The sequence below is a fragment of the Vulpes vulpes genome, chromosome 13, assembly GCF_048418805.1.
Source record: "Vulpes vulpes isolate BD-2025 chromosome 13, VulVul3, whole genome shotgun sequence".
In the NCBI taxonomy this organism is placed as follows: Eukaryota; Metazoa; Chordata; class Mammalia; order Carnivora; family Canidae; genus Vulpes; species Vulpes vulpes.
The window spans coordinates 35,212,142-35,234,656 of NC_132792.1; the positions used below are offsets into that span (position 1 = coordinate 35,212,142).

The window sequence follows — 22,515 nt, forward strand, 5'->3', positions numbered from 1 at the left end:
CCCTAAACATATACTTTTGTCTGCCTGTTCTACAACTTTATATAAATGGTATCATGTTGTATGCATTCTTTTGTATCTTCTATCAGCATTACATATAAGAATGGTCTATAACTGTGTTTAATAGTTCTACTGATTTTCGTTGATGTATATTGGTATTTCACTGCATGATTACCATAATTACTATTTTTTTGACATTTGGCTTATTTCCTACCTTTTACAATTAAAGGCAGTGCTGTTGTGTATATTCTTGTACACTTAGCCACTTTTCTACAGCAGGTGTACCCATTTATGCACTCTCAACAGAATATGAGAGTACCCATTGCTGTAAATCCATGGTAGCACTTAATATTGTCAGACTTCTAAATTTTTGCCCATGTATTTAGTGTGTCATTTGTGTCCTGTGATTATAATAAGCATTTCCATGAGTACTAGTGAGGCTGATAATCTTTTCAATGGTTGATTGATCATTTAGTCATTTGGATTTCAGTTTTCATGAATTGCTTATTTATCTCATTTGCCTATTTTTCTATTGGAATCTATATACACATAAGTACATACAAACATATACATATACACACACATACACACATCATACTGACACAGTTCCTTTGATAGTATTATGTGACAGGTATCTTCTCCCACTCTCTAGAGTTTGAGAATTAAGATATTTGTAGTGTACATAAGAACTTAAATGATGGAAGCATGAAAAATAATACAACACCAGTTTACGATTGTGAGATTTTTTCCACAATATTTGATGAATTTACATAGTGGCTAATGAAAAATTAATGCTATGAATGAAACTAATGTAAGTTTAAAATGGTAGGAGCAGCAGAGACTTATGGGGTCCATATAGTATAGTATAACGATGGAAATCAGAAAATTGAGATACCTAGATTTTCTGGTCAGCACATGTATGCTTTATTAGATAAGGATCTTATAGATTCCTACTTACTGGTTGCCAAGAGAATAAGAGATCATTTTTGATATTTCCAAGTCTGCAAGTAAAGTTTCTGAAATATAGTTAGGATGACCACCCAGGTCTCTATACAGTGTTCTTTCTGAATCTAAACTAATTATGAACTTTGGATTTTCTTTCACTCCCAACCTGTGTTCCCATTAGGGGAATATCTACTTTCTTCCTATTTTAAAGGGAGGTAATTTCTTTTACCGGGACCTGAAATATGGAGTGAGAATTTGTCTGTAGGCTGTGGCATTGGGTAGTGGTGGGGAGAAACCCGTCCAAGCAACAATTAGCATCAGGCCTGACAGCTGGGGTTAACTCTGTAACCAATAGAGTTAGCCCACAGACTAAACCAGGATATCCAATCCAATTAAGCGTGGCCTTGACATTGTGCCAAACATTCTTTTTCCTGGGTTTCTGGACATAGTGTTGGTCTGTCATTTATATAAATTGTTGTAAAACTAATTCTTATCTTCAACAAATTTAAGGCTTGAAAATAAAGCATATGAATAATAATCTACTTTAGTAGTTAATTAAACATAATTAAAAATGTTTATACATTTTAAAATGTGAATTTCATCTACCAGTTTTTATTTGGTGTATTTATTTAGTATTTATTTAGATAAATACCAACTGCCTTAAAATGAACACAGGTGCATTTTATGTTCTTCTTATTAGAAACTGTAAGTTATTTTTTTAAAATTCCTTCATCAACAGATATATAGATTTATTATCAAGCAGATAATAATTTGAATGTAAATTTATTATTTTTTTCCTAATGTATATTGCCTCTTATATGAGTGAATGTAATTCCAGGTAGTTGATAAGTCATAGAAAAACATTTTTTTAAAAAGGTTAGGCAGCAGAAAAAAGTGGGAATTTTTAGAAAAAATATTTGGTAAGACATAATGGTGAGCACTGGCATTCTAGATTTTGCAGGCTTTTGATTTTTGAGGCTTATTGTCCAGCCTAATCTTGAATTTGTTTTTCCTTTGACTAGGGCACCAAGATTCTGTGTTACTCATTCATCCTCAGCTAAACATGCTAGCGCTGAACTGAAATTCTGGCATCTCCGTCAAGAGAAACCAAGGAAGGACGTTGACCCTTTTCCACAAATGGCAACCCTCTTGCCATTAAGACCTAAATCTTGCATTCCACAGATATCTGATATGCAGGTAGGGTAGACATTTATACTTTGATTTCTTTATTAAGTTTATGGTAAAATATCCATGCTTGGGTTTTGTGCACCAATACTTAAGTTTTATCATAAGCTTTTTTTTTTGGGGGGGGGGTTGTTGTTAATGCGCATGCTGCAACAATGGGGAATTAAGAAAACCTATGGTCTGCTCTCCACTAAGCAGCCAAAGTGAGCCTTTAAAAATATTTGATCAGGTCACTCTCCTGATCTTGTCACATTTTGGAACCTACATTTTGATAGGATTCCTTGGTGATTGGTATTCAAAGCACTGCCTGTTGGTTCTGAAACTTCAGCATACACACATAAGAGTCACCCAAAGAGCTTGTTAAAATAGATTCCTGGGCTTCACTTGGATATCTAAAGTCAGAAGATCTAGTGTGGGGCCCATGGGTTTACATTTCCAACAAGTTTCCTCCCAGGCGATGATGCTCTTGCTGCTGGTTTGAGGACCACACTTTGAATTAGTGTCACTTTCGTGCGCTAATGGTTTCTTATCCATTTTTTATACTTTCCTGACCTCCTTTGCCTGCGTGGCTTTTTTTGTGTGTGACTTCACAGATAAATCTAATCTTCCACCATTCGCCTATGTGACTAGTTAATATGCATCTTACAGGTGTAGTGTAGGGAGCACGTATTCTGATAATATGTAAATATCTATACAAATCACATTTGAGATGTACAACATTTGAGAGGTAAGTGGCAAGATAGAGTAAGTGGTGTGGTTCCTGAAAAGGAACTTGAAGGAGAGCAGTGCTGGACGAGTATGGAAAGATTGATCTCAGCTTAGGTCTTCATCCCAGGGTTGTGAGTCCAAGCACCAGGTTGGGCTCACATTGGTTGTGGAGCCTACTTAAAAAGTTAAGATGTGATTTGTATACAGTAAAGTTTAACCTTACTAGTGTACAGTTTTATGAATTTTGACAGACATGTTCATTGTGTAACTGCCATCACAGTCACAATATAGAACAGTTCCTTTATCTACCTCCCCAACCCCCAATCTACAGGGTCCTTTTGTTAGTTTTTTTCTCCATTAGTGATTTTCTGGATACTCTTCTAGTTTTCATCCAAGCCAGAAAAGCCTAAAATTTTAACTTAGGCTTTTCTCTGTATAATACACTTAATTTTTTTTAAGAATACTTGCTTCAGTGTGGTAAAAAAAAAAGAAAAAAAAACATAAAATCTACCATCTTAGCCATTTTCAATTGTACACTTCAGTAATAAGTATATTTGCATTATTGTGAAACATATCTCACGAACTTTATCTTGGAGGTTTAAAACCATATACCCATTAAACAGCTCCTCCCGCTGGCCCTGGTACCACTATTCTACATTCGGTTTTTATGAATTTGACTACTTTGTATGATACTTTTAATATGCTCAGCCCCCCTGCGGTACCACTCATTTAACTGAGTGTGGCTTAATGTGATGCTGTGTTCTGAATGAATAAAACAGATGTGAGCCCTGATACTTAGGAAGTTATGCATACTCCGTACTTAAGTAATTAATTTTGTTTATGGAATTCTTAAAAGAAATATTAGTAGTTGTTAGGCACCTAGAGTGTATGTAAGATTTTATTATTTATTCTGGATAATAAAACATCATAATTATATTCCTTGCTCTCTGGCAACATATAATACATTCCAGTAGAAGTTGACATATAAGAAAAATTGACATTTGTTTTCAAATTATGGAAATAACTAACCTACTGTAAATTTGGAAACAATACAAATCACTTCTGATCTCGCCTACTTGTAGACATCTAGTATTATTTTCTCTTAGTCTTGTGAATTTTTCATTTTAATGCACTTATACTTTTGTATTCTATTATTTCTTTTAACATCGTCATCACATTTTCCCATGTATATCATAACTTCATAATCCTTACTTTTAAGTGTTATATAATGTTACATTTATGTACATACCATTCTCAGATCATTGTTTCTTTCTCCTATATTTGGACATTTAACTGTTTGTGTTTTTTTGATTTGTGCATGTAGCTTTTACCAAATAGTTAACTTTTACCATAAATAACATTTAATAATGGAAATAATAGCCACAAAAATAAAATGTCCAAAAATGGAAGGATATATATTTGTTAAGATACAGGTTTTTATTATGGCCCAGTGATATCCTTGCTTCCATTCTCTGCCCTGCCACCCTAGTTCCCCATTGCCTATCCCCCTAGTTCCATCCCCCAGATGTACTTAAACCTATCTGATTATAGAATAAAGAAAAGTTTTTGTGAAGTTCTCCCTCTAGGAAAGAGTCTTCTTTCACAATGCTGTGAGTAAGGATATACAAGCCTTTGCCTTTCTTCTCTTACACTCTAAAGAGTTGTAGGGGTATCAGCCATCTGGTTGTATAAGAGTGGGAGTTTGGGAAGCAGGACATTTTTATTCTACTGGGAAGCATGGGAGGTGGTAGACTGAGAGAAGAAGTCTTCTAGTGATCAAAACAAATTTAAAGTAGATGGGCAGAGCTTTCTATGCTTTATTCTCTGGCCTTTTGTTCCCCTTTAAATTGCTCATTTTTCACTTTTTAAAAATTATTTTACCACTTTTTTAGAAAGAAGAATCCAATTTATTACAAAGTCCTAAATCTCCCAAGAAACCACCTAGAGTAAAAACAGCAGGTCAAAAACCTTGGAAGAGCAAGTCTTTGTATCTAATTTCTTCGAAGGATGATGCAATTGAGAAAGGGTAGGTGCACCTTTTATGTGCCAAGTGTTATTCTGCAGGGGTAAGGTTTTTGAAGAATTGAAAAATTAAATAGAAAATAGAAATTGAAAACTATGTTGATTTTTTTGTATGAGTTTCTTATATTTCAGTGATAGGTATTAGAGTCATGCATACTCTGAATTAAGAGCAGAACTCCTGAGAATAGTAATCTGAAATAGATGATGCCTCTAACCTCCAGCCTCTGATGAGCTGTACAGTCAGAAGACTTCTGAGAAGACTGCACTCCAGTTCTTACTAGGGCACTGATCAGTAGTTCAGTATTTCTCAAACTTGTAAATTCGTAAGACTCAAGAATTTTGTGGTTATTTAACATAGCATATTACCTTATTCATTTAGATTTGCCCACATATGTACTCTTCTCATTGTTCTTTATTTCAAATGGGATTATTTTCCTTCAACCTAAAAAAACCACACTTTGGTGTTAATTTTGGTGTAGGATTTGCTGGGGAATAATTTTTTTGTTTACTAGTTTATTACTTCACTTTAATTCTTTTTTTCCTTTGAGATAAAATTCACATAACATGAAATTCACCATTTTAAATTGATTTTTGATGTTTTTATTATTGTAGATTGTGCCAAGCATCAGCCTGAGGTCAAACTTAGAGTCTTCTCAGGTCTTCTCTAGTATGTGCCTTTTCCTGGACATACATAGTCACATTCTAACTTTTCTCTGCATATGTATTTTGCTTTTGAGTGTCTTAATCTTTCATGTTTGGCTTCTCAAAGGAGGAAAAAAGAGAGAAATGAAAATTGGGGAAGAAAAGGGCAATGTCTCTTTAAATTCCCTGGAAGTCACTTCAGCTTGTATGATATAAGAAAGTGGTCCAGTTTCATTCTTTTGCATGTAGCAGTCCAGTTTTCCCAACACCATTTGTTGAAGAGAATGTCTTTTTCCTATTGTACATTCTTGCCTCTTTTGTCAAAGATAATTGACCATGTAATTGTGGGTTTGTTTCTGTTGCCCCAAAATTCTTAACTACATTGGTAGCACTCTGATTTCTTCTAGCAGACTAATTTTTGTATTTCTTTCAGTTTATCTAGTTTGTCTTCAAAGGGAGAGTTGGTCTAAATCTCTCTGTCTGCCATTTCCAAAAATAGCAGTTAGTGAGCTTTGGTGTAGATACTTTGCTTGCATTATATCAGTTCTTACTGCCTCCCCATGAAGGAGGCATTATCTTGATTTTTCAAGTGATAAAACAAGTAAAAAGACATATAAGTATGAATTGAGAGAAAAGTTTAATTTTGAGAACTATGCATTGTTTTTATGTTTATGTTGTGGCTAGAGTATAGAGTATTACAGCAAAAGGCAAGATACAAGCTAAAGCAATGAGGTTCAGATAGTGAAATTTTTTTATATCACATTAAGAAATCTGGAGATTGTTTTCTATTCAGTGGAAAACATCTAGAGAGTTATTTTGTGTCATTTATTAAAATTACATTATTTTATTTTCAATATTGGAAGTATATGCGTAGTTCAAAAATGGCAGCATGCTATCCACTTATTCTATACTTTTGTTTTTACTGAATTTATTGGAGAAGGTATTTCATAGCAGTAAATACTATCCATTACTACAGTAATAGACTATAATCTATTTTTTCCATTGTTTCTCGTTCTTGTAATTTTCTCTCTCCTTATGTCTGATTATCTTTCATTTTATGTCAAATGTTGTATTTGTACTCTATTGAGGGACATGGACATTATTTACAATATTTTTCATTACTAAAAACAATGTTACAATGGATGTTCTTGTACATTTGCTGTATTTCATGTATATACTTGTCTGCAGGATAAATTTCTAAAAGTAGAATTTCTAAATCAAAGTTCATGTGATTTAAAGGGTTTTTTTTTAGATATTACCAAATTGTATTTCATAAGAGTTGTAACAATGTACTCCTTTTAGCATGTATGAGAGCATTCAAGCCACTCTGTGTCTTTTTTTAAGATTTTATTTATTCATGAGAGAGAGAGAGAGAGAGGCAGAGACATAGGCAGAGGGAGAAGCAGGCTTCATGCAGGGAGCCTGACGTGGGACCCTGGTCTCCAGGATTACGCCCCAGGCTGAAGGTGGCGCTAAACTGCTAAGCCACGGGGGCTGCGCAACTCTGTGTCTTAATTGGAGAGTTAAGTCCATTTACATTAAAAATAATTATTGATAGGTATGGACTTATTGTCATTTTATTAATTGTTTTCTGGCTATCTTGTAATCCCTTTGTTACTTTTTTTCCCCTCCTTTTGTGATTCGATGATTTTCTGTAGTAGGAAGCAATATTTTTAAGGCGGTGGAGATTTGAGCCTCTTTATATGCCTAGAGTAGTAAGTATCTAGTGGAAAGGGAGAAGTTACAGATCCATGAGAAAGAAGAAGGTCTATATTTTCAAAGGAGAACATAAGGAAAGATTCAAGGACAAAGGCCATGAGATTAACCTTGGACAGAAGATAGGAAACTTTTTCCTGAAACAGTATGGAAGGAAATAAGGATAGGTATAGGTGAATATATTTGTAATTTAAGAGTTTTCAGTTGTGAATAACAGAAAAGTTGGCTAACAATGGCTTAGACAAATTTATTTTTTCTCACAGAACAAGGAATCTGAGGGTAGGCAACTGCCAGTATTGATTCCTTGGATTGGAAGTGTTAGGGCTTGAATTTTTGTAATGTTCTTGGCCATTCTTTAATAATCATTGGTGTTACAGCTCCTGACATCAGGCTTTCAAATCATAAAGAAGAAAGGGCAATTTTCATGAATCCTTTCCTTTTGTCAGGAAAGCAAGCTTCTTAGATGCTCCCCAGCAGTCTTTGTTTTGTATCTCAGTAGTCATAACTGTGTCACATGACTGTCTCTGGAACTTGGTCTTAGAAACTTAGTATTTAGCTTTTTCAGTATCTCAGCGGTGCTACTTATGGAGGCATGTCACTGGCAATAAGTGTTGAGTTAGCCAGTCAGTCTGCTACATCAAGGGAGAGGAAATGGAAGCATGTTGTACCTACCTTTTTGTCTGAGAAGAACATGCAAAGCAATCTGCTGGTGGATTGGAGTGCAGCTGTCTTGGTGAAGTGGATGGGTATGTTTTATGGAGCTGGAAAATAAGGTTTAGAATAATTGCAATGAGGGAGAGAGAGCTAGATAAGAAAATATAAAAAGATAATACCTATAGTCATTGGTCTAGCTCCACAGTCTTTCATGATCTCTCCCCACACTGCCACATATAAATCCTTAAGAATCACACCTGTTGTGAGGGTTAAATATGATAATGTGAATTGTATTTAGCACAGTGTTTAGTATGTGTTATGTAGTGTTTACTTAACTGGTAGTGTCCTCTTACCCTAAACAAGTTAATTAACTTACTGCCTTTTAAACAAGGCTTTCCCTACTTACTTTCACATATTGCTCACTATTCTCCCCTCTAAAGAACCCCTCTAAACACACACACGTACATGCACACACACAATACATCTCCTACCCATTTTTCAGGGAAAATCTTATTCATGACGGACACACAGAGAGAAGCAGAGATATAGGCAGAGGGAGAAGCAGGCTCCCTTATTTCGGGACCCCAGGATCACAACCTGAGTCGAAGGCAGATGCTCAACCACTGAGCCACCCAGGTTCCCCTCTTAACCACTTCTTAATGGCTGGACCTGAGACTTGTACTTCCCTCCCCCCTTATTCTCTCATAGTGCTCAGATGCACACCTAAGATTTGGTGCCTCATGTACCAAAGGTGCTCAACATATGTTAATCAATGAGTTCTTATCCTTATAATTTAGGTTGAGGCACAGGTCAGAAAGCAGCAAAGTTATTCGTTTAACATCTTTTACTGACATTTCTGAATGTCTGAAGCCCCAGCTGGATAGAAGATACACTTACACAGAAGAACCTTCAGTAAGTATTTTGAGAACTGATTTATCTGATTCTTCGTTTGACTGATGTCCCCTGATTTTAGGGAATTTTTATTTATCTACCATAGTATTTTTTCTTTACTAAACAACACATTTTAATTTTCCTTCCAAAAAGATTTTTATACAAAAATTTTCCTGTTTCTTTTTATAGGACCATGTTGCTATATACTCCATTGATTACTACTTTTAAAAACAGCTGTCTTCTGGTTTTGATGTGATAACACCTAAGATACAAAATAAGACTGTCTTTTATTTTTATTAAATTGTTAACATTTGATAAAAAATAGTATTTGATGTTATATTTTGGAAACTTAAGATTTTTATAAAGCAGAATATTTCCAGTGTATGGCTCCCTTAATCATGTGGATTTGCTACATCAGCTACATGACAATTTCATATTCCCTAGGGATTATACTTTAGGTAGAAACTTTTGTAGTTCCCATATTATCTGAACAATTAGAATTTTGTTTAATTTTTTATTTTATTCTAAGCAAACAATTCTCCTTTTCTTCCGACTAGGTTTTTTTTTTTCTTGCCTACCAAAATAATGGTATTTTTGGTTTTTGGAAGGCCAACAGTTAAACATCATAACATTATATTCTCACTTGAGAATATGTTTAGTAGAGGTATAAAGAGAGAGGCAGAGAGATACTATAACAATGCCTTAAATTGTTCATGCCACAGTTATCTGAAGATTACAAAGAATTCTGAGTTCCACGCAGCAAATACCAGAGTTCCTATGAACAGTACATGCCTTTTCATATTCTAAAGTCACTCTTAAAAAAAATAAAAAATAAAAAAAATAGTTATTCTTAGGTTTGGGGACATAGCCAGCTCTCTGTGTTTCAAGAATGGTATTAGGGTTGCCAGCATTGTTGGCCTCCAAATAAGAGTGTTATATGTGAACTTACATTATCATTTACATTCTGAAGGCCATGACCTGTACAGGGTGAGACTGTCCAGGGAGGAATCCCCTGAGGACAGTTAATGAGCAGCACTGAGAGACCTTGAAGATGGTTCTTTTTATAACTTTCTTGTAGCCATTATAGCATCACCTCAAGGCTAAAATAACTGTAAATATGTAGGGATGAGGCCACCAATAGAGATTTGGAAGAATCCTAAAATGGTATTGCTGTGCCTGAAACATGAAAATAACAGAGGTTGAAAAGTTGCTCTAACATTAAGTTTGAAATCGGTTTGGTTTATAATAGAATAAAGTCTGCTGCTGTAGTTGGCTCCATAAATGACTCTTAAATGACAGTCAGATGCAAACATACTGCATTAATTAGTTATATGGTACAAAAATTAAGTAAGTCCAGAGGGAAAATGACAGCCTGGCGGAATTTATGAAACCCTGTTGTACAGTGTCATAAAAAATCACCATGTTTCTGGGTGGGTCATGGACTTCTGTTTTGTTATCTAGGTTAAAACCATGGCAGATGGTGCCTTGGGAGGATTTGACATGGAAAATTTGTTGCAATCTTTGTATGTAGAAAATAGAGCTGGATTCTTCTTTACTAAATTCTGTGAGCATTCAGGAAACAAGGTAGACAATAATGATTTTAAATCTAATTGTATGCCTTTACCTCATTTTAAAGTAGGAGAAGTTGGAGTAATTCAGTGCTCAAATAATTACATTTGATGTTAAACTTCCCATTTTCTGGGATCCCTGGGTGGCGCAGCGGTTTGGCGCCTGCCTTTGGCCCAGGGCGCAATCCTGGAGATCCAGGATCGAATCCCACGTCGGGCTCCCGGTGCATGGAGCCTGCTTCTCCCTCTGCCTGTGTCTCTGCCTCTCTCTCTCTGTGTGACTATCATAAATAAAAAAATAAATAAATAAAAAATAAAAAAAAAACTTCCCATTTTCTCTGGTAAGAAATATGCCAAATATTTAGTAAAAATGTAAACATCTTGATCATAATTCTCTTGGTTCACTATCCTACTAGAATTGCAAAGAAAAGGAAAAGATTAACTTGCATTATTTAAAAAAAAGATTTATAGAGAGTGAGAGAAAGAGCACACAAGTGGGGGAAGGGGCAGAAGGAGAGGGACAGAGAGAATCCTGAAGCAGACTCCCTGCTGAGCATGGTGCCAGATACAGGGTTTGATCCCAGGACCCTGAGATCATGACCTGAGCTGCAATCTTAACTGATTGAACAGCCCAAGTGCCCCTTGACTTGGATTATTAACAATAATTTATTCTTCTGTAATTTTGTTTCAATATAATATAAAATTCAGAGTTGATTTCTATTAATTCTTTAATTTTCATTTTTAATAACTCTAACAATTAGAAATTGCAATGGATAGTGGAAGATTCATTGCCAGTTTTTTTTTTGTTTGTTTTCATTTTGCTCAAATATAAAGTATTTTACTGGCTCAATTATTAAGGTAGTGTTTGGTTTTAGTATGATATACATTTGCCCATATTTATCAAAATACCTCAAGATTTTGATTTCATACCAAAATATGTGATTACTCTTTAATTGTTAACTAGCATGTGCCCTATTTTAATGGCCAATTATGTAAGAGGCATCCATGCAAAAATATAATATTTTAGTGACAATACCAAATAAATATTTTGTATGTTGCTAATTTGTAATCGAATATAAGACATCTTAAATTAAACCTGATTTATGGTAACACCAAGAAGCTAAACAATTATTTATATTTGTAATTAGAGCTTTGTAAAGCTTTAATAACTGGGTGATAATGATTTATGTATTTTTTCCATTTACAGTTGTGGAAGAACAGTGTGTACTTTTGGTTTGACCTACAGGCTTATCATCAGCTTTTCTACCAAGAAACACTTCACCCTTTTAAAGTATGCAAACAGGCCCAAGTAAGTAATAAATAATGGTTCAATGTGCAGGTCTAAGTACACAAAGAAATGAAAAAGTTGTGTTCTGCCCCAAACAAGAGAAATCTGGGAGTACAGGCAAAAAGGCAACAGTTAAATTGTTGCCATGAGATTACTTCATTTAAATGTCAGTAGAATATTGTTTTATAATCTGATTTGTGGGTTTCCAGTTTTATCTATTTTATTTGGTTTGCTTTACTTTCTCTTTGCTGGCAGTTATTTGTTCTTCCAATAAAGGACATCCCATATTTTTTGTAATTTATGCCTTTTTGGTTTGGCTGTGAGTGATTTAAGAGAACCCTGAAGAAAGGACTTGTCATTAATCATTGAAGTGATGGGGAGCAGAGGCATTGGCCAGAGCTGTTCTCTGAGCTTTCTGCAGAAATCAGCTGTTGGACATACTCAGGCTGGTGACCTTCTAGAGGGCAGGAAAGGATGTTGACTGTGTAGTATAGGATCCATGTCATCACCTGTGCTTCTGTACTACACACCATGTAAGACAAAGACTGAGAGGTGAAGAAAAGAATATCTCAAGACCACCCTGAAGCAAGCAAAATAGAGGAGGAAGAACAGAGGATTCTCTGCAAAGGGAAACAGAGAGTGGCCTCTTTTGAGGAGGGAGAAGGAAAGAGAATAGAATTATGACTGTAGCTGACTTAATCTTTTAATTTTTTTATTCCTAGGATCTTATGATCTTTTTTTTTCCCAAAGATTTTATTTATTTTAGAGAGAGAACATGAGCAGGGGTGTGAGCAGAGGGAGAGGTAGAAGCACACTTTCTGGAAGCTAGACACAGGGCTCAATCCCAGGACCCTGAGACTATGAACTAAGCTAAAGGCAGATGCTTAACCAACTGAGCCACCCAGATGCCCCAGGATCTTATGATCTTTTTGTAAAGAGAAATCTTCAAGCCTAGGAAACTGCTAATCACTTCTATATCTGTTGACCACCTAAGTGTCTCTTTTAGCTGGGATAACCGCATTCCAGAGAACCTCTCCCCAAATGATGCAGGGATTAGCTTTGTCTATTTATTACCTTGTACTCTTATTCAGGATATCAGAGAGTATTGCTGCTGGATGTTTGTTGTTACTTCTACCACCTAGACTCTTGCATTAATAAGTATGCTTTGTAAATCAGCTGACAGAGCTTTGTACTTTTTACATGAGAACAGGGCTTCAGCTGCTGCCTAGCCTGGATCTGGCTCAGTGCCATCATGAAATTGTATCTCTAATTTGCCAGTACCATTTTTTGAGACTACACAGTAGGCTCTTTTGCTTGTTCATCCTTTTTAAAAAAATTTTTTTTAATTTACTTTTTTGGTTTTTTTTTTTGCTTGTTCATCCTTAACCTGTGAGTCTCTACTTTTCCTCCTCCCCCTGGCCTATTCTTCCTGCCTGCTACTGTTATTTATTATGTTTTCACTACTGAAAAGCCCGCTCCTCCAGAAATCTTAAGCTGCTCCATCAAGTGGGTTCTTTGTTGTTGTATTAGTCACCATACTTCCATGCACTTGTAAAAGTGGAAATTCTATTTGTTTGATAGACTTACTAATTTTTAGTAATGATATCATTCTACCTGCTAAAGAAGTGTTGAGAAACCAGATACAGCCAAATTTTGGTTATTCTGAGATGGATTATTCTATTTGGGGATTATCAAGGTCTGTAAGTTTTTATCCTTCTCTAGATTATCTTCTAAAACGTTTTTAAAAAAATAGAAGTAGAATTAGCATACAATGTTATATTCATTTCAAGTGTACAACAAAGTGATTCAGCAATTTTGTGCATTACTCAGCTCTCATCATTGTAAATGTTAGACACATCTACCACCAAACAAGGTTATTACAATATTATTGACTGTATTCCCCTATGCTTGCTTTTCATCTTCGTGACTTATTTTATAACTGGTAGTTTGTATCTCTTATTTGCCTTTATCTATTTTATTCATCTCTGTAGTCACCTCCCCTTTGGCAACCACCAATTTGTTTTTGTATTTAAGAATCTGGTTTTTGTTTTTGTTTTTTCATTTATTTTGCTTTTTAGATTCCACATATAAGGATGGACCTAGAGGGTATTATGCTAAGTGAAATAAGTCAGACAGAGAAAGATAAACACCATATGAATGAACTTATTTTTCTGTAGGTTACTTTTTGGGGAGTCACAGCAGGTGAGGGGAGGGAAACAATGGAGAAAATTGCCTTCAGGTGAATTGGGGGAAATTGAAGGAGCAAGTCATGTGATTTTTTCTTTTTTTTTTTTTTGGCTTGTTTGCTTTTTACATCTATGGTTACTTTATTTTTTGGTTAATGGAGCAATTGTCTAGGTTGGTTTAGGTTTTAGTTATCCAAGATCTCTGTGCTTCCAGATATGAGAATTGCCTCTAATCCCATAATTCTATAGATTTGTTTCACAGTATGAAATAACACTCATTTCTTTATAATAGAAATGCTGTATGGCTTTCTTCAAGAGTATATCTACAATAGAGATAATTGGATCAATAATGCCAATGGCAGAATGCAATCAGCTGGCACTATGGTAAAGTCACTATGAACTTGCTTTTATACTGTTTTTATAGATCTGACAAGCTATATGATAGGAGACCAAGAGCTGGTTCCAAGAGACATACTTTTCTGTATGATAGTAAGCAAATTACATACCTTGAAGTTTTATTGCCTCATAAAATATTGCAGAAGTATCTGTAGGCAGACTAGATGAGGAATCAGTGACAGTAATTTAGCATGAGTAATTGTCCAAGAGTTTGAACTGTAGTCTTGGACACATCCTGAAGATTTTACTGCATGGCTTTAAGATAGAGTAGTGTAATTAGAAGCCAGTTGAAATGGTCTTGGCAAGGAGAAAAGGAACCACTTACTATAGTGCAGAGGTGAAGTCTTTGACTCTAGCAACAGCTTGCCAGGGGGCTGTCTATCACTGCTAAGATTGGGAGCCTAGATTGTTGCCACAGATAGTACTACTGCTTTTTTTGATACTAAATACTTCGATGATAGAGTACTGCAATAGAATGAAGCAGATCTGGGTACCACTGTCTTTTATAATGTCTTCCATCTTTGTAGAAATCTTTCAAAGTGCATTCCAGCAAAAACTATGCATTTAAAAATTACCACTCTCTACAGCATATACTTTGAGAATTTTTTTTGAAATTAGCAAACAAGTATGATCATAAATATTATACATGTTTACACTAGAGTCTGACTTCTACAACATCCAATAATTCTATGGTTTGTAGTTCTTGAAAGAACTAATTTTGCTATTTGTTATTTTTGCCAACATGTTGGATTCCTTCTTGCATGTACTGTAATTTTGAATTATGAGCTCTTTACTGAGGTTTTTACCTATGGTGCTTATGCTAGGCACATTTTTATTATTTTTTTATTATTTATTTATTTATTTACTTATTTATTTATTATTTTTGTTTTGTTTTGTTTTTGCTAGGCACATTTTTAGTGCTGACTTCTCACCTTGGAGTTTCCTTATTTGCCAACTGTAATCTTGAAAACCAAACACATAAGATGGTAAATTCACAATTATGAATCTTTGGGAGATATTCTTCTTTTGTTTTGCATAGAGTCTAGGCCAGGGCAAGCAAGCTTCTGTTTTGTTTCCTAGATTTGGTCAATGTAGATATAGGTAGTGACAGAGATAGAGATAGAGATATATACATGCATACATTTCTTTTTCCCATTCTGCATTTCACATTGTGTATGCCCCTTCAAGAACCTTGGTGTATGTATGGCTCCCAACATAACTTTTCCACCTAGTGAGGGTCCAAGGCCTTTGTCTTCGGTACTCAGTGGCTCTTATAATGCACACTCTTGCTTTGCCCCGTGGTAGTCCCATTGTCAGCTCATGCTTATCACCCTGATCTTTAGTATATTCCTTAATTTGGGCTCCTGGTAGTTTTTCTTACTATCTTAGCCGTATGTTTAACAGAATGTTTGTTATACTTTATCCAATATTTCTAGAGATTTTATAGAGAGGGGATTTTCAAGTAACCAGTCTATCAACATACTAGAAAAAGGAAGCAGCTTTATATTTCCTAATTTTATACCCACAGTAAGCATATAAGGTATTTTTATACTATTTTTTAATAGGTCAAAAGAAACTACATCTCTGAAATGTTAACCTTGCTGAAGTTGCATAGCTGGGAACAAAGTTGAGCTCAAACTTGAGATGTATAACCTATTTCAATGCTGTACTTTGCCTCTTTTACCCTATAAAAGTTCTTATATCTGCTTCACAGGACTTCTGTAAGGATTGCATAAGATAGTGTAGGTGAGAATATATTGTAGTAGAGACCTACCTTGGAGATACTGTAGGTTTGGTCCAGACCCCTGCAATAACGCAAATATCACAATAAGGTGGGTTAAATGAGGTGGGTGGCTTAGTCGGGTAAGCGACTGTCTCTTGATTCTGTCTCAGGTCATGATACCAGGGTTGTGAGCTGAAGCCTCGCATCAGAGCTCTGTGCTAGGTGTGAAGACTGCTTAAGGTTCTCTATCTCCCTCTCCCTTTGTCCCTTCTCTCCCATCTGCACACTCTTTTTCTCTTAAAAAATACAACACAACACAGTACAATACAATACAATAAACTGAGTCCAATGAATTTTTTTGGCTTCCCAGTACGTATAAAAGTTCTATTTACACTGTGTTCTATTAAGTGTGCAATAGTCTTATGTCTACAAAACAATGTATATTCCTTAATTAAAAAATATTTTACTGCTAACAAGTGCTAACCCTCATCTGAGATTTAAGTGAGTCATGATCTTTTTGCTGGTAGAGGGTCTTGCATTGACATTGATGGCTGCTCACTGGTCATAGAGTGGGGGTTGCTGAAGGTTGGGGCAACTGTGGCAATTTCTTAAAACAACAATGAAGTTTGCTGCATGGATTGACTCTTCCTTTTACTTAACACTCAGAGGCCATTGCAGAGTAATTGACCTGATTTCAATTGTTGTGTCTCAGGGAATGGGGAAGCCCAGGAACAGAGAGAGAGAGATGGGAGTGGTTGGGTGGTGAAGCAGTCAGAACACACACATTTATCAATTAAGTTCATCATCTTATATGGTTTGTGTCATCCCCAAAAAATTACAATAACATCAGAGGTCACTGGTAACAAATAAAATAATAATGAAAAAGCCTTTAAATATTTTGAGAATTACCAAAATGTGACACAGAGACACAAAATGAGCAAATGCTGTTGGAAAAAATAGTGCCAATAGACTTGTTCAATGCAGGGTTGCAGTTTGTAAAAAAAATACAGTATCTGCAAAGCACAGTAAAGTGAAGTACAACAAAATAAATTTTGCCTGTATAATGTAGAGCACTCTATGGAATAAGTAAACATTGTTATCATTATTAGAGTCAATACTTCAGCTTTTTCAACTACAGATATTGGGGAAGGAAAAGAGTTTGAAGATACTGAAGCAAATAGGATAGAAGAACAGCACCTCCTAAGTTCGCAGCTATTGATTCAAGCAATACTAGAATTACTGAGTGTCACATTACAGCTTAAGTCAAAATATACTTCATAGAATCACAACCTTTAAAAAGTATCTTTTACAATATTGCTACTTATTAATTGACACTCACTGAGAGCTGCTATGTGCCAACCAATGTTCTGTAAATACAAAGATGATTAGGACAAAGTTCTTAGCCTAAAGAGCTCACCTTCTAGTGGAAGAGAGAGATAATGAAATAGTTCAATTATATTTAAAATAAAACCAAATTAGTACCTTCTTAACTGGAGATTAAGTTAGTTCTTTCTTCACTAGCAGGTTAATAGTTGGTCATTGTTTTTTTTTCTCTCTCTCTCTTTTTAAATAATTGAGGTATAACTTACATGCATTGCTATTTTTGTTTCAGGTGTACAACTTAGAGATTTGACAATCCTATACATTACTCAGTACCCACCATGATAAGTATAGTCACCATATAAAGTTATTATATTATTGACTATATTCCCTATGCTGTACTTTCCATCTCTGTGAGTTACTTAATTTACAACTGGAAGTTTGTAGTTGTGTTTTTTTCTTTTAAAGGTTTTATTTATTTATTCATAAGAGACACAGAGAGAGAGGCAGAGACATAGGCAGAGAGAGAAGCAGGCTCCTTGCAGGGAGCCCAATGTGGGACTTGATCCTGGGACTCCAGTATCATGCCCTGAGCGGAAGGCAGATGCTAAACCACTGAACCAGCCAGGTGTCCCAATTTTGTAGTTGTTAACTTTTTTTAAATCTATTTCACCCATCCCCTCACCCATCTCCCCTCTGGCAACCATCAGTTCTCTGTATTTAAGAGTCTATTTATTGTTCGATCATTTGTTTTTTAAGATTCCACATATAAGTGAAATCATATGGGAGTTGTCTTTATCTGACTTATTTTACTTAGCATAGTACCCCCCAGCTCCGTCCATGTTGTTGGAAAAGAGCAAGCTTTCATTCTTTTTATGGCTGAGTAATATTCCATTATACACACACACACTCATGTACCACATCTTCTTTATCCATTCATATATCAAAGGACATTTCGGTTGCTTCCATATCTTGGCTACTGTAAATAAGCTGCAGTAAATACAGGGGTGCATATGTCGAGGTGCCCTGGCCCGGCCGCGGCTTCAGGCAGGACCGCCTGGACGGGACTCGGAATCAGGCAACGTCCCCGACGTTTCGAGGCGCTGGGTTCAGTTAGGGGCCCGGTGGCGAGAGGAGAGAGGCCCCTCCTGGAGCGAGGCCTTAATCTCCTCCCGGGTTTCGGCACCAAATGTAAAGTTGCTCCCGCCAACGGTGGTAAGGAAGGAGGCCACAAGGCAAGTGGATCCGAGAGATGAGCTTTATTGCAAGCACCCTCGGGCGAGGTTCCACGACTCACGAGGGAGAAGAGAAAGAGAGAGTGTGAGTCGTGCAAGTCGCGCTGGGAGGGAGTTGGCAGGGTCCTTTTATCGGGTTGAGGCAGGACATAGGCTTGTGTCCATATTAGGTAAGGTATGGAGGTCATGGGGTGGGAGAAGCCCGTGATGGACAGTTCCCAATTGGGAAGTTCCTGGGTGGAAAACTTCAGTTTCCTGGTGGTGACCTGGAGGCCGCAGTGAAAGTGGCGGGAAAGTCCGCCATCTTGGAGCGGGTTGGCGGGGATCCGCCATCTTGGAGAGGGTTGGCGGGGGATCCGCCATCTTGGAGCCCCGGTTTCCCAGCCGGCCCATCATTTGTGGTTATTGTTTTTTTTTTTTTTTTTTTTTTTTAATAATAATCAGCTTCTTTTCAAATACCTGTAGGAAGAAGAGAACTGTTTCCTTTTTTTTTTTTTTTTCTCTCATTTTTGAGCCCAAAGCTTTCATCCTTTGGTCTTACTATCACCCTGTGAAGCAGTATAAAATTAATCTCCCTCTTATAGGTGACAGCACTTCAAACAAAAAATTATAATGTCATGTTTTATTCAGAGTAACTTTAGACTAAATCTCAAATCTTTTCAGTATCTTTTATAATAGCTAGATGAAATCTTGACGTTTTGAAATCCCTCTGCTGACATCTCCTCTCAGTAATTTGATAGCTTGGAAATATTCTGGCCTAATGTTCTAGTGAGAGACTCTGTTGATTCTATGCATGCACCTTCCCACAAAGAAATCATTTGATGGGTCCAATAGCAAATAAGACAGTCTGAGTGACTACTTCTATCTACTCAGGCTCTGTAGCACTGTCACTGGTTTACTCTTGGGTTTGCAAAATTTCACAAGGGAGAGACAACATAGAAGCTGAGTCAATAAATGTCATCAGACCTGTATGAGGCACTGGTATTTTTAGGGAAGCTGTGAGTTATGATGTGGTCATAGAAAAATGCAGAATTCATTAATATATTCATGCAACAATTTATTGCTATCGTTCTCATTCTCTCTCAGCCCAAATCACTGTAGTTTCCCATTAGGTGATCTTACACATCACATTACAACATCTGGTGTATACTAGACTGGTTGACGGTGGGAACATTTTGGGGAACCAAGTACCCACAGGTGTTGCCACTCAAGTGATATCAAGGCTCAAGAAGGTACTTTTCTTTTGCCTATTTTTCCAGAAGATCCTAGGAAGATTGAAAAAGAGACTACATAGCTTTTTCCCCATGAAATTTGCTTTGTCCTGACAGTTTCTCCCTGTACTTTGAGCTAATTTTGGGTAATGGAAACCTTGGGTGTTACCATAATTCCTTTGAAAAAACTTCTTTTAGCATAAGAGAGGCAGTGTGAAATTCTTTTCTGATCATCAGCTTAGTTTTTTTTTTTTTTTTTCTTTTCTTGCTGTCATCCATTACCTTAATTGTTTAGCTCTTCCCCTTACTTGGCATTTACAGGACTTAAATACTTCAGGGTGGTCCTGACATTTTCATTAAAGTGCTATGAGCTAAGTGCTCCCTTTCTAGGCTGATGGTGTATTTTCAGGTGTACTAACAGAGCTCATTATTTCTTTATACAGCAGCAGCAGCATTAAGAATCAAGCTGTATTTCCTGAAAAATGAATGGGCATGGGTGAGGGGTGAGGTTGGGGTGGTGATTCCACATGGAAAATCATGTGCCTCTTCATAGCTTTATGGTAAGTTGCAGTTGTCTTTATAATTAGGCTACTTCTTGAGTGCTAAGCAATTATTATTGGGGCTTTATTACATTATTTGTTTTTGTTACCAGAGAGATGATGTCCCAAATCGTAGTCAGGCTTGGAATCCTGAGCACTATGAATCACAGAGCACAGAATCGGTGGGGTTCTCATCTTGCATCTCATTTTACTGTGCTTGCTAGTGAAGTAAATTCAGGAAGAACACATAGCAGCCAGCTTTCTGACTTACAGTTATTCATTCATTTCTCCTATTCCTGAGTAATTTTTTTAAGATTTTATTTTTTGAGAGAGAGAGAGAGAGAGAGAGAGAGAGAGAGAGTGTGTGTGTGTGTGTGTGTATGTGAGATAGAGAGTACACGAACAGGGAGAGTGGCAGGCAGAGACAGAGGGAGAGGGGGAAGCCGACTCTCTGTGGAGCAGGGAGCGTGACCTGGGGCTCCATCCCAGGACTTAACCCACTGAGCCATCCAAGTGTCCCCTGATGTTTATACTAGCTATCTACATTCAATCTTAGGATTTTGAATATATAGGATTATGAACCAAAGAAGGATCTTCAAATATCCTCTTTTAATCCTCTTGTTTCCAAAAGAGTCAGCATATGGAGTTCTCTAGACCATAATTATCATTATACCTGACATTTATGTAATGTTTACTAACAGGTTCTTTGGTGGTCACTTTAAATGGGTAATTTAATTTAATTCTTCACGATTTTAAAAGGCAGATATTGGTATTCTCATATTACAGATTAGGAAACTGACATTTAGAGAAATAGAATAATTTCTTAAGGCCATCCATTCAGCAATTAGTGGGTGGCTTGGAATTAGACCCAATATGTGGACTCTAGACTTAACTTCTAAAGTCTTGGCTTTCTTATTGTCTCTAGAAAAAGGAGTATCTGTTTATCACCTTGTTTAATCTTTCACTGTAATATCTTAAAATATCTTTAGAGGCATCAAATACCAAAATACCAAATTTTACCCTTAACATTTTCCTCCACTGGACTATAAGCTCCATGAAGTCTGCTTTGTTTACCCTGTGTGTTTAAAACTGGAGCTGACATATAAAAGATGCTCTAATAATATTTATTGAATGACTGAATAAACTCATTGGCATGTTTGTATCCTTAGCAACATATTATAAACCTAGTTATAGACAGTCATTACTTTTTTAAAGGTTTTATTTATTTATTTATTTATGAGAGACAGAGAGAGAGAGAGGCAGAGACACAGGCAGAGGGAGAAGCAGGCTCCATGCAGGGAGCCCGATGTGGGGCTTGATCCCGGGTCCCCAGGATCACACCCTGGGCTGAAGGTGGCACTAAACTGCTGAGCTGCCCAGGCTGCCCAGTCATTGATTATTTATATATGACTGCCAGCCAGATGTTTTTATTTAAAAACATAAAAACAAATGATTTGACGAGCCAACATATACCATCCCCCAGCTTCTGCTGTGATCAGCATTCTTTCTAGGCATGCTGTATGTATAGTCCAAGTTTGCTTTTTAAAAAGAGCTCTTGGGGCGCCTGGTGGCTTAGTTGGTTAAGTGTCAGACTCTTGGTTTTGCCTCAGGTCATGATCTCATGGTTGTTTATAGGATCGAGCCCAACCTCAGGCTCCATGCTCAGTGCAGAGTCTGCTTTGGATTCTTTCTCCCTCCTCCTATGCCCCTCCTTGCACGCTCTCTCTCTCTCAAATAAATAAATAAAACCTTAAAAAAAAAAGAGAGAGAGAGAGAGCTCTTAAGGAATTTCATTGGAGCAACAGTGAAGTCTCCCTGTCCCTTTCCACCTTACCCAAAATACTTAAAAATAAGTTGCTTATTTTAAAAATATTTTTAAAAATTCAGTTGCTTCCTGAATCTGAAACTGTGAAATCATTCTGTCAAACAATGTGTAAATATAACAGAGCAGTTGTGTAGAGAATGGTTTCACAAGCCTGCAAGACTTAAAATTAATTTAAAGAAAGAATGTTTCTGGTCAAAGTAAGGCATTAGTCAGTAGTGCATCCAGAAAGGGAATTGTTGGCATTCTGGGTGGCTCAGTGGTTTAGCGCCGCCGTCAGCCCAGGGCGTAATCCTGGAGACCCAGGATCGAGTCCTGCGTTGGGCTCCCTGCATGGAGCCTGCTTCTCCCTCAGCCTGTGCCTCTTTCTCTCTGTCTCTCTGTCTCTCTGTCTCTCTGTCTCTCTCTCTCATGAATAAATAAATAAATCTAAAAAAAAAAAAGGGAATTGTTGTGGAGGCTGACCT

At 36.5% G+C, this 22,515-nt stretch overlaps 1 protein-coding gene across 27 annotated transcripts in view; it reads left to right on the forward strand.

Moving 5' to 3' along the window:
* Positions 1-22,515, forward strand: part of RGS22 (regulator of G protein signaling 22) — a 127,227-nt gene that overhangs the window by 49,836 nt on the left and 54,876 nt on the right. For all 27 annotated transcript variants that reach the window (XM_072734195.1, XM_072734198.1, XM_072734204.1 and 24 more), the window contains 5 exons: positions 1,965-2,139; positions 4,728-4,861; positions 8,667-8,781; positions 10,222-10,344; positions 11,536-11,637. In XM_072734195.1, the coding sequence (XP_072590296.1) occupies positions 1,965-2,139; positions 4,728-4,861; positions 8,667-8,781; positions 10,222-10,344; positions 11,536-11,637 (649 nt within the window). The remainder of the gene's footprint in view (positions 1-1,964; positions 2,140-4,727; positions 4,862-8,666; positions 8,782-10,221; positions 10,345-11,535; positions 11,638-22,515) is intronic.